At 36.1% G+C, this 12633-nt stretch overlaps 1 protein-coding gene across 3 annotated transcripts in view; it reads right to left on the bottom strand.

The window, feature by feature from the left end:
• PPA2 (inorganic pyrophosphatase 2) overlaps nucleotides 1–12633 on the bottom strand; it is an 81752-nt gene that overhangs the window by 40381 nt on the left and 28738 nt on the right. For all 3 annotated transcript variants that reach the window (XR_004683744.1, XM_035030215.1, XM_035030213.1), the window contains 2 exons: nucleotides 7993–8079; nucleotides 2514–2640 (listed from right to left, as the gene is read on the bottom strand). Coding sequence is in view for 2 of the 3 variants with exons in the window: in XM_035030215.1 (XP_034886106.1) it covers nucleotides 2514–2640; nucleotides 7993–8079 (214 nt within the window). In the remaining variant the exon portion in view is untranslated. The remainder of the gene's footprint in view (nucleotides 1–2513; nucleotides 2641–7992; nucleotides 8080–12633) is intronic.

Genomic DNA, 12633 nt, shown 5'->3' on the forward strand with positions numbered 1-12633 from the left:
AAGACAACAAAAACTCTCTTTTGTCTGAAATAGTTGGGAGAACAGCTGGATGATGTTTGAGAGATACAGTAAATATAAATCAAAACTTGAGTTTAAATTAAAAATAAAGGCTCCTATGTAGGGTCATCTAGTATTCCATGATTCATGATTTAAAAAAAAAATACTTATACTACAATTTTTTCAGCCTTTTACTTTGTACCTATATCTATTTTTTCCTTGGGTCACTGTAAAATAAGAGAAAAGAAAATTCAGTAAAGATATGTAGAATATATTACAATAATGTAAAGGTAAAAGGAATGAGAAGTAATAAAAGAAAATACCTCTAATTCTTAAAACTATAAAACCTACTTTACAAAATCTAGATATTTGAGAGTTATTACCTCAGGTACTATCCAGAGTGAACAACATGCAAATATCTTTAAAGTAAATAATATCCATTTTTCCCTCTGTATACCTTACTCATTCAGGAAATAAATACAAAAGTCAGCATACCATTTCAGAGCAAAATATGTCAATAACACTCATGTAATCTTTTAATTTTAGGATTTTAAAAACATATTTTGAAGAAGCACTGTTGTATTTTTCATGATGAAGGTATGTGTTCCTTCTAGTGGAATGGAAAAAAGTCCCTTTTTTCTTTCAAAACAAGTTCTTGTTGTAATTATTCTAGTCTGATGTCACCTCAACCCAAATAAACTTCAGAATTTCTGCATGTTTTTTTGTACAAGCATACACCAAAAGAATTTAGAAGATGCCAAAGGGCAAAGTCATCTCTATTCAGCAGAATTAAAGTCAAAAGAGAGTTAAAATTTTTCATTCTAACCCTTAGGAAACTCAAGAAGGAGGTAAGGTACTTAGCCTTATGTAATCTGGTTTCAATCCTGCTAGTTACAAAAACCGTATTACTATAATCAAGTATGAATTGCTCAGTACAGTACCGTAGGTGGACAATGGCCTTTATAATCAGATAGAAATGAGTTCAAGTCATGGGTCTACTATTTAATGGATGTGCAAACTTGGGCAAGTTATTTAAATCCTTGGAGCACCTTTTAGATTAAGAATAATAATATGCACTAGAACAGGTACTAGTGCTTTGCATATGGTGAGAGTTTAAAATGTTAAATCACATCTCCAACAGGACTGGGCTAAAGAATAGTGTATTCCACCTAATAAACAGTTTCTTTCAGGCTTGTGGCCTTTCCAGTTTAAAGGGGGAATCCCTTAGCAGAGTTTCATGACTTCAGTGTGCCACATCACGAATCGATTAGTTAGCGGATTTGTTTTGGCTGGCTTTGGCACCATTGTGTTATCAGTTCTCATCTGAGAAGCAGTTAACGCATTAAAAAAATTTTAACTGTGTATTTTACTCTCCTTACATACATATATCCGAGAAATATGGTAATAAAGAAACCCAGGGTAAAATAATAAGACAGACAAGAAATATACATGGATATGGACTCAAGTCTCATATTTTAATTGGAGTTTTTATGCTTTAGTTTTGCCCCTGAGGTTACTTGTACTTCACCTTATCAGACCCTTTCTTTTCTCAATTACATGCAAGAATGGCATAAAATCTCTCTCTGGCTGTTCCATGTGCAAGAAAAGGTTTTAAATGCACATAAATTAAGAGAGGTTAACACGTAAGTGTTAATGAGTTTCAGTCAATTCAGAAATGATAGATCTTCCAAATAAGAATTGAGGTCTAGAGGGAACCAGGAACCTGAAAAAGAATGAAACTGAAAGAAAAAAGGTTAGATAAATAGGGGGGAAAATAGTCAAAGAATAATAATAGTAGTCATATTTTTAACACTCACTATGTGACAGATGCTTTCAGTAAATCATCTCTTATTGTCAACAAGCTCACAAGTAGGTAAAACTCTCTCCCTTTATAGGTGACCAAACTGAAATTGAGAAAGGTTAAATGATCTACCCAAAGTCACTCAGGTAGGAAGTAGTACAGAACTCAAACTGAGGTCTGTCCAATTCCAAGAAAGCCAACTCTTTATCATACGAAGCTATTTCTGGGACATCAAAATTTTGTCCAAGAGCAGTTACCTTTCCCCCGTTTTTGCAACACAGAACAAAAACTAGGTATAGAAACACCTTATGTCCTTGATGAACACTTCTCCCTTAGTCTTCTTCCTGTTACCCAAATGAACAAAAGAGAGATTTAAGGAAAAAAAAAAAAAAGGGAAGGAAGGAAGGGGGAGGGAAGGAATGGAGGGAATAGAGGGAAGGAGAAAGGAAACCCATAGTATGTACTTTTCTTAGTCTGAAGTACCACCTGTCTATATCCTTTTCTCTTTTTTGTTCTTCCCAGCAATATGACACAACTCAGACACAATCAAAACGGACTGCCCTTTATATTCTGTGGATGGAGAGAGCATAACAAAATAAAACACATAAATTTAACTCCAAATATACACATTGTATTTTAGATGAGCCCCTTTTAAATTCTAAGAATTCCAATGCCACACCGATTTACTTCTATTTCTGGAAAGTTAAAGACTTACCCTGAAACTTTGAGGCTTCAGGATCATTCACATTGATAGCAATTATTTTCCAATCTGTTTCCCCCTGATCAATAAGAGCCAAAATTCCAAGGATCTTCACATGAATAACCTCTCCACAAGAAAGAACCTTTAAAGAGAAAAGAAATTCAGCATTTGCAAGGCTTTGGAGAAATTTACTCATATATCATAAAAACCCATGTGAAAGATTAAAAGCACTACAGACTGAAATTTAATAAAGCTTTAATAATTAAAGATAATGTAAAAACAGTCATAAAGCCTTTTATGGTATCCCTTTTAGAATTAAGTTTCTCGGGCGCCTGGGTGGCTCAGATGGTTAAGCGTCTGCCTTCGGCTCAGGTCATGATCCCAGGGTCCTGGGATCGAGTCCCGCATCGGGCTCTCTGCTCCTTGGGAGCCTGTTTCTCCCTCTGCTTCTCTCTCTCTCTGTCTCTCGTGAATAAATAAATAAAATCTTAAAAAAAAAAAAAAAAAGAATTAAGTTTCTGGGTCCCTTTTGGAAACTGAAGTTATTTATAGATCTTGCAATTTAATGTACTAGGCCTAGAAACTCATACTAAACAGAAAATAAACCTATGTATATCATTGCACAGTATAAACCTCGCTTTCGCTGCTTAGGGATAAAAAAAGAGACCTGAGAATCCTTCTAAATTGTTTTACAAACCACATTTATCAGTCACTAGTGAAAAGTAAATTTTTAACATACTAGAATACAGCCTTAAGATAATGAATGACAATGAAAGAATTAACATGTTAAAAATACAGATAAAACAGGTTTCACAAAATGCTTTAAAAAGATTTTAAAGGAAACCAAGAAACTGCATGATGTTGAAGCAGATGTTCCATGTGTTAAAGAAAGTTATTTCAGTGGTTCCCTCAAGTTGCCAATGACAAGTTTATATGCATGCATTCTTTCTATATCCTTTTATTTTTAAAGGTTTGGTTTGCTCTACAGAATTTCACTGCAAGTTAAAATTTGAACACATGCTTCAGAACAAATTCCTTCATGACTCAAAATGCAGCTTTTACATTTGGAAAGCAAGGTATGCAAAAGAAAGTCACTCTTATGTCTTGAAATTTGAGAAGAAAAAAAAACCAGATCTGAAACCATGAAGTCAAATAAATCCTTTCAGAACATTTCCAAAATGAATCTAAAATCTTAATATAATTCTGTGTGAATTTGTAATTAGTTACAACTAATTACACAAAAGATTAGTGTGACTTTATAAAGTAAACCAAAATCTCACTTTTAGGAAAATATGCACAATTATATTAGCCAGACTCACATGTTTAAGCTCTATTAAATACCCACCACTATATTAAACACTATGTATATAAAAAGAAAGAATCTCTGTTCTCAAAGGTTTCCAGTCTTACTGGGGAGACTTACACACCTCATGCCAGGAGAGCCTTTATAAAACAAAAATGTTCAAATTTGAAGTTATCATATAATTACCAGTGTAAGGCTGGCCACACTGGTTAACTCACTGATAAACTAGATCACTGGTTCTCAACCAAATGCAATTTTGCCCTCTACAGACTATTTGGCAATGCCTGAAAACATTTTTGATTGTCAAAAATGGGAAGGTTTTACTAGCATCTAGTGGGAAGAGGCCAGGGATGCTGAACAGGACAGTCCCCAAAATAGAATTATCCATCCAAAATGTCAACAGTTCATTTGAGGACCCTGCAGAAGACTTCGGTGGCAGGGGCGTCTTATCAGAATTCCTAAGAATCATGTGTAGTTTTAAAAAGCACATTGTAAATTTTATTTTTATTCACAAAAATTAATAATTTACTTTGAAACTTCACACAACATTAAGAGCTGATTTGAGATATTTATGGTTACAAGAGCAAACAGGAAGCATGTTTGGGGATTATCAAGTTTCATCAGAATGATACTTGCTCTCTGATCTCATAAGCAACAGAAAGGGATTAGATAAACCACTGTCTTACTATAATACCTTTAAAGACTGGAAAGGAAACTCTCAGGCAAACAAAAAACTCAAAATAAGATACTTAAGAACAAATGGTAAAATTCTTATGAACCTTCTACAATTCAATTTATTCTAAATCAGTTCAACAAATGTATGCAGAACACACAGTGTTAGACACCAAGTGAATAATACATAATCCCTCAAGGAATTTCAACAACCTTAAATTTCTATATATGTGGTTCTAACTCTATTATCAACTTCCAGGACTTTGCTCCCTTCCCTTTGTCCATTTACAACATAGTGTTCAAAGACGCTTTCTACTATTGTGTTCCTTAGATGATTTAAGGACTCTTCGCACAGCCAGACACAAAAGAAAGGAGCACTGTACCAACAACAACCAACCTGTTCTTTAGATGGTGATTAACACTGATTTCATATTTACTAAATGTTATTTCAGGTCTCATTAACTAAAGGAATAAACTGCACTGGCTACAAGATGAAACTTATTTTCCCAGTTTCATTATAACACTATCAATCTACCCCCTCCAAGGAAATTAGTGTGTCCAGTAGAGTCTATCACTGAAAAATGAGTTGAGATTCTGAAACAATGTAGGTTTGCCTCAAAGGTTTCAGGCAGAATCAGACTAGGGTTATTACCAACTTTTCTAGCTATTATGGAAAGCTTTCAAAAGATAGGATTTTTAAGTCATAAATATTATGAAGCTGAAGTCTTTCTCCACCATTCCTAAAGGTGACATTAGGCAAACTACTTCAGGCAATTATTTCAGAACTTGGTTTCTCAACAGTGAAATGGAGAGTGTATCACTTATTCCTTGAAGTAAAGAGCAAAGGCTGTAACACATACATGAACTAGAACAGAAGAGGTCTTCTACAGATATTAATATTCTTTTTCTCTATGGGCTCTACATGTATTCATCAGCTCACACTTGTCAACTGCTAACTTCTCAGGGGCCTGGTATGAGCAGAATATAACAGTGGTCTACAGCAAAAGTTCTACGTTGATTCTGAATTTGAATGAGGTAAAACCAGCTGGACCCAATCCATACAAGGAAACCATGGAAAGTAAAACTGCTTAAAGCCTGTTATCCCGTTTTTCTACTGTAGTGTAACGAACTACGACAAACCTAAAGGCTTAAAACAGTGTAAATTTATTGTCTCACAGTTCCCACAGGTTAGGAGTCCAAGCACAACACGGCTAGATTCTCTGCTTACTAGATTCTCTGTTTAACAACCTGACGAGGCCAAAATCAAGGTGTTGCACAGGCTGGGATCTGATCTGAAGGTTCTAAAAATGAATCCACTTAAATTCAATTCCTTGTAGTTGTAGGACTGAGGTCCCCACTAACTTGCTGGATGTCAACTAGGGACTGCTCTAAGCAGCTAGAAACCAAGTGCATTCCTTTTCATATGCCCCCTTCTCCATCTTCAAGCCAGCGATGAAATATCAGTACTTCTCACACTCTGAACCACTGAGTTCCTCTTCTTCCAGCAGCAAGAGACAGTTCCTTACTTTTAAGGACTCATTTAATTACACTGGATCTGCATGGAAAATCCAGGATAATCCTTCTTTAAAGTAAATTGTTATATGAAATAATATAACCAAGGGAGTGACGTATTACCATATTCACAGATTCCAGGGATTAGGGCAAACATCTTTGAGAGGCCATTCTAGAAACCCTGCCTCCTATAGCCAGTTCTCCCAAAAGACATTAAAAAGGAAAAGCTATATTCAGGAAAACCTTTAACTATACTAACTGTGTAACAAAAAATAAAATGGAAAAAATGTCCAACAAAATCAAACTGTTTATGTATTTACCCCAAGAAGAAGAAAACATGGAAAGATAAAAACTATATGACTGGGCGCCTAGGTGGCTCAGTCGGTTAAGCATCTGCCTTCTGCTCAGATCATGATCCCAGGGTCCTGGGATCGAGCCCCGCATCGGGCTCCCTGCTCTGTAGGGAGCCTGCTTCTCCTTCTCTCTCTGCTGCTCCCCCTGCTTGTGTTTTGTCTCAGTCAAATAAATAAAATCTTAAAAAAAAAAACAACTATATGATTTATTGGGATAGGAGGATTGTGAGGGAAGGTTTATGCTTGATTTTATTTCCATAATATAACTACAATTTTCTTAAACAATAAAAAGTCCCAAATGTTGAAGAAATTTAGGTCAAAGATAAAAACAAAACTAGGCAAAAATAAAAAAAACCTGTTCCCAAGGAAGAAAAATGAAGGGAGATCCAATTAGAGAAGAGCTGGACAAAGGCACAACCCTCAAGCCAAACAATACTTAAGAATTAGAGATAGGATCTTGAAAAGAAACCAAGAAAGAAGCAGAATTAGAGCACAACCAGGATAGTATGATACAATCAAAGTCAAGTGAGGAGACTGTTTCAAGAAGGAAGAGTGAACAGTATAAAATGCCACAGTGAGTTCAAGTTAGACAAAGCCTAGGAAACAAGCCTGCTAGATCTGGCTAAAAGAAAGTTAGCAGGGACCTTTCTGAGAGCAGTTTCACGGAAATACTGGGGGCATGGAAACAATTTTGAAATAGGTTTGAAGATTACACGGAAAGTAGGAGATGCAGATGAGTGTTGAAAACTCTTTTTATGAGTCTTCATGTGAAGGGGAAGAAGGCACAGGGGAGGAGGCCAATAAAGAAAGAGAAGTTGTGAATAAAGAACAGGGAAGGGGTGAGAAAATACTGTTACAGGTGGAAGCCCAGGTCTTACGTAAGAAAGACCGTTCTCACAGTAAGAGAAGAAAGGAAAGAAATAATGTTTGTAAACCCGGGTAGTTTGGTAGTCCAAAAAGAAAAGATGAGGGAGCTTTCATCTGCTGGTTCCTATGTGCTCGACAAAATTTAAAGACAAAATGTTCTACTGTTCAGTTAGAACAAAGTGCAAGGAATTGAATGTCAACAGGGAACAACAAGTATTGGCAATAAATGCAATAGAAAATAGAAAAATGGACCAAAAACACAAAGAATTCTATAAGTAGCAGCACCCTATGAAATTGCAGGTTTTGTTCTTCCCCAGTAGGTCTTGGCAAACCTGGAAGCAGACATAAAGACAAGAATCCGAGTTGGCTTTATTCAGTATTGAATTTCCTGTCTGGATAATGGGCAAGGAAGCTGAAGACAGGACTCAGCAAACTTTTTCCATAAAAAGTCAGTCAGTAGTTACTTTAGACTTTGTGGATTGTATGGTCTCTGCTGCTACTCAACTTCGGGACAGAAGCAGCCACAGACAATACGTAAGTGAATGGGCGTAACTGTGTTACTGATAGAAACAGGTGGTGCACTATATTGCACTTGCCATGGGCTACAGTTTACCAACCCCTAGCCTAAGAGAAGGAAAGAAAGATACAAAAAGGGACTCGTATCAGAGGGAGCAATAGGCCAGACCTTGGGAGAGCTGAAGAGCTGGTGCCTTCCGAAGAGAACTGAAATTTTATGGCATGAACAAACTAGAACACATATTAGAATAACAGGGTCCAGGAAACAAACCTTTGAGCCTATTTCACAAATATCAATAGGATCATTATCTCCACAGCAGTCTGTACTCTTATCTTTTCGATGGGGATCTTCCCAAGTCTAAAAAAAAAAAAAAAAAAGGGAGGGGGAGGCAGAAATGTAGGTTAATGCTCACTATAATGTATCTTAGTCTTTCCACATGATCACAGAAGTTTTATAGATAGTCATAATCCAAAGGGAAATTTCTCAGAAATTTCACAGGCTCCACACCCACATGCCAGTACAACCCTAAACATCATAATAATTAAGACAGATTTATAGTATCTCCTCCCTCTGGTCTCTCATTTTTCTGTATAATCACATCTGAAAGTGGGCAGTATTTCCAAACATACTCTTCTTCCAAGTTGAGTCAGCATGTGAATTCATGCTCTCTTTTCAAGTTTCAGTTCAGAAGTTTCCACTGTCTGCGTCACTTCCACAGGCTGCCTAAACTGCTGCTTCCATCATTCATTGCTTCCTTTGACACAGTAACAGCAACGGGTCTGGCTCCCTGTGTCTGAAAATAAACGACTTCTACTAGAAAAAACCTAGTTTTCCCTTCATAAGCTAAAGAACAAGATAGAATCTACACCAAATAAAAGAAAAATCTATTTTTGTCTCATTTCATTCCATTTAAAAAATCCGCTACTTTGACATCAAATCTCAAGACCTTCACAAGAGCATGAAAAGATGTCAACTCTTTGGTTTACTGAGAAGAGTATACCCTGCTGGTTACAAAATATACACATGAGCATTTCTATAAATGAACAGCATACCAGAAATTTGTTATCAAATTTAAATATCCGTTAGGCACCATCCTTATCCAAAAGCCTCATAATTACCTGATTTTAAATGGAACTGTAAAAGTTCCCTAAAATTATTTTCCTCAGATATACATTATAACATGCGCAGAGACTGCGTCACCTCAAGACTGTTATGTAGAAATAATTTCAGATTATTCAAATTTAGTTCCTTTAATTTTATATTGATAATTTTAAAAGTATACTCTTGTTTACAGCTAAACCCTAGATAAACTCCAATATTTTCCTTCTGGTCCAAATTATATTTAGGAATAAACTGAACCCCACCTTGCAAAAAAAAAAAAAATCAGTAAATCTACATTTCACTACCTCAAAAACTAATATTAATAATAAAATATAAGAAGAACAAACATAATTGTTAACTTTACATACTGGTTACAGGGGAGAGACACTTTCTAAGTGATACACACAACCACACACACACACACATACACCTACCTATACCCCATGAGGAAGATACCATTGTTGACCCCATTTTACAGACAAATAAACTGAAGTACAGAGAATTTAAATTTGCCCAATGCTCATATTTTCTAAATGGTGGCAATGGGATGAGAACTCAAGGTATTCATCATTATGTTATGATGCCCAAGTTTTGATAATGACAGCAACCGAATGGCAATTACTTTCAGATATAACCTAATTCTACTTCATGGTTCTCTTCTTTTAAATACCTTCTCTTACTCACTGAATCTCCTAAGTAGGCAGCCATTCATACAGCAAATATTATTGAGTACCTACTCTGGGCCGGAAGTTAGGAACAGAGATGAACCGGACACAGTCAATACCCTGGAGAATGTCAAGTTAGCAAATGGTACAGCATTTGTCATAAATGCTACAAAATTAATCTTGATGCGCTGGAGAAACCAAGATGGGACTGAGATAAGACTGAAATCAGAAAACCCAGAAGCAGAATCAGAAAATATCTGAGAGGTTCTTCCTTCCTGATACAAGAAGCCTCTCTTGAATTTCCCTTAACTTTACTCCCACCCTCAGAAGGGGACAAATGTGTTAGCTAAAGTCATTCTAACCTAAAGGAAGATGCCTAGACCGTAGTTCTACCTCCATCACAAACTACCTTGGCCAAAACATCCAGATCTCCGTTTCCTCACCTATTAAAAAAATGGCCTATGTAAGACAATTGCTAGATATGTCCCAGCCCTGAGTTCTAGGACTGTTAGTGGTCATTCATCATCCACATGAATACTACCAATGAACAGGAGGCTTACAAATTCATGAGATAACTTAGTCCATTTTGATCAGCAGTAATTTTAAGAAACTCCTTCCTTGAACTGAGGCAAAAACAGTCTTCATATAAGCTATACTTCATTTGGTTTTGGTGGGTATTTCCCATTTATTAATTGGTTGGTCTATATTACTCTCAGAACTCCACTTTCAATACTATCTATCAATTTATTCCTCCTGTCAAGGAAGTAAGTACATAAGTGCAAAATTCTAAAGCTATACAATCTTGATACTTTTACGGCAAGTTCTTCACGATTTCCCTTACAGCAAAAACACCAGAATGGTTCTAGTTCCAGTCCTGCCTCTAATACTTTATGCACAGGCCTCCACTGTGATTACAAAAGAGATTCACGCTAAATGACTTCTAACTTAACTTGAAAATACAATATAATTTTAAGCAAGCACCAGGAGAGGAAATCTTGACAAATTTAAAACTTTGATTACGCCCCCTTGTGGAGCTTTAACTGGATAGCTAGGCAGAGAAACAACTAAAAAACCTCTATATCCACAAGAGGAAATTCCAAATCTTAATATTTGCTTCACAAAAGTAAGAAAAAGATTAGCATCCAAAATTTAGAAATAACTTCTACAAGTAAATAAGAAAAAGTGCAACCCAATACAAAATGGGCCAAAGACAGGAACAGGTAATTCAAAGAGGAAACATGAGTAACTTATAAATATATGAAAAGATACTTAGTCTGATCAGAAAAATAAAAATTAAAACTATAATGAGACACTATGTCAAAAACCTAAAAATCTGATAATGCCAAATACAGCTGACCCTTGAACTACTCAGGGTTAGGAATACTGAACCCCTACACAGTTGAAAATCTGAGTATAACTTTTGACTCCCTAAAAACAACTACTAACAACCTACTGGTGACAGGAAGCCTTATCAATTACATGAACAGCACATATTTTGCATGTTACATGCATTATATACTGTATTCTTAAAGTAAGCTAGAGAAAAGAAAATGTTATCAAGAAAATCCTAAGGAAGAGAAAATACATCTACTGTAGTGTACCGTAAAAATCTGTATATAAGTGGATTCAAACCCATGCAGTTCAAACTCATGTTCAAGGGTCAACTGTACTGGTGAGGACGTAAAGCACCTGGAATACTATATACTGCTGGTAGGAGTGTATATTGTTACAATATCTTTTGTAAGCAATTTGGGCATACCTAGTAGAGTAAAAAAAGTGTGTAGCTCACAATTAAGCAATCTGACTCATAGGTATATACCTACCAGTACATACCTAAATATGCTACATATAAAGAAAAATTTTAGCATGGACCCAGGAAAAGCATAAAAAAGAGAAAAACTATCAACAGAAATATAATGTTAATCTCACACAAAGAATGGCTATAAAGCTATGAAAATAAATAAATCAGAATACACACATTACTGATCTAGCCTAAAACAAACCTTTCTCATCCTTGTGCAGGTGTTTTGAGATCACTGCTTTATAATCTACAAATATTAATTAATACATTTGTAATCACCATGCTCTGGTCTTTAGGTGAAAAAAGCATTGAACTGTACAGAGCTGTACACACAGGTGCTTCCTGAGAACTACTTCCTGATTAATCAGGATTCCAGTAACCAAGTCAAGGGAAGGAGGATCCACCTAGCCACTACCTGTACTTTTAACAGATTCAATCTGGAGCAAAGGCCACTGCCAGCTGTCTCACTGTTAGCAGCTAGTATCAGTGGCAACGGTGTCATCGTCAAGAAAATATCACTGAGAACTCACTACGGGGCTGAACACTTCACTCTGATTATCTCATTCAATACTGACAAGGATCTTGTGGGGTAGGTGGTATGACGATATAGATGTACAAATAGGCCTCAAGAGATTTAGTCACTGGTCCCAGGTTATAAAGCTAATAAGTGGTACTAAATGCTACTTGGGGTCAATGAACCAAATTTATAATGAAGTTCAAAATAAAAACACAACAGTATTACGTTAAGACTGAAGAAATCTTAGGGGGAAGGCAGAGGGTTGGCAAAACAGGTGAAGGGGGAGTAGGAGGGACAGGCTTCCAATTATGGAATGAGTAAGTCACAGGGATAAAAGTACAGCATAGGTAATATAGTCAATGGTATTGTAATAGTGTTGTATGGTAAGAGATGGTAGCTACACTTGGGGCGAGTGTAGCATAAACTACAGAGTTGTTCAATCACTATGTTGTGCAGCTCAAAGTAATATATAACATTGTGTGTCAACTATACTTCAATTTAAAAAAATTTTTGCATTACAAAAAAAATAAAAGATTAAAGAAATCTTAAATTTCGTGATTCTAGGGCGCCTGGGTGGCTCAGATGGTTAAGCGTCTGCCTTCGGCTCAGGTCATGATCCCAGCGTCCTGGGATCGAGTCCCGCGTCGGGCTCCCTGCTCCTTGGGAGCCTGCTTCTCCCTCTGCTTCTCTCTCTCTCTGTCTCTCATAAATAAATAAATAAAATCTTTAAAAAAAAAAAAAAAATTTCGTGATTCTAGTCCTTTAACATTATCCAGTCCGTTAACATTAATGGGTCTTCTAAATATTCACTCAGATGTAACACTGAG

Source organism: Mirounga leonina, unplaced genomic scaffold, assembly GCF_011800145.1.
Source record: "Mirounga leonina isolate KUSES-001 unplaced genomic scaffold, KU_Mleo_1.0 Mir_357, whole genome shotgun sequence".
In the NCBI taxonomy this organism is placed as follows: domain Eukaryota; kingdom Metazoa; phylum Chordata; class Mammalia; order Carnivora; family Phocidae; genus Mirounga; species Mirounga leonina.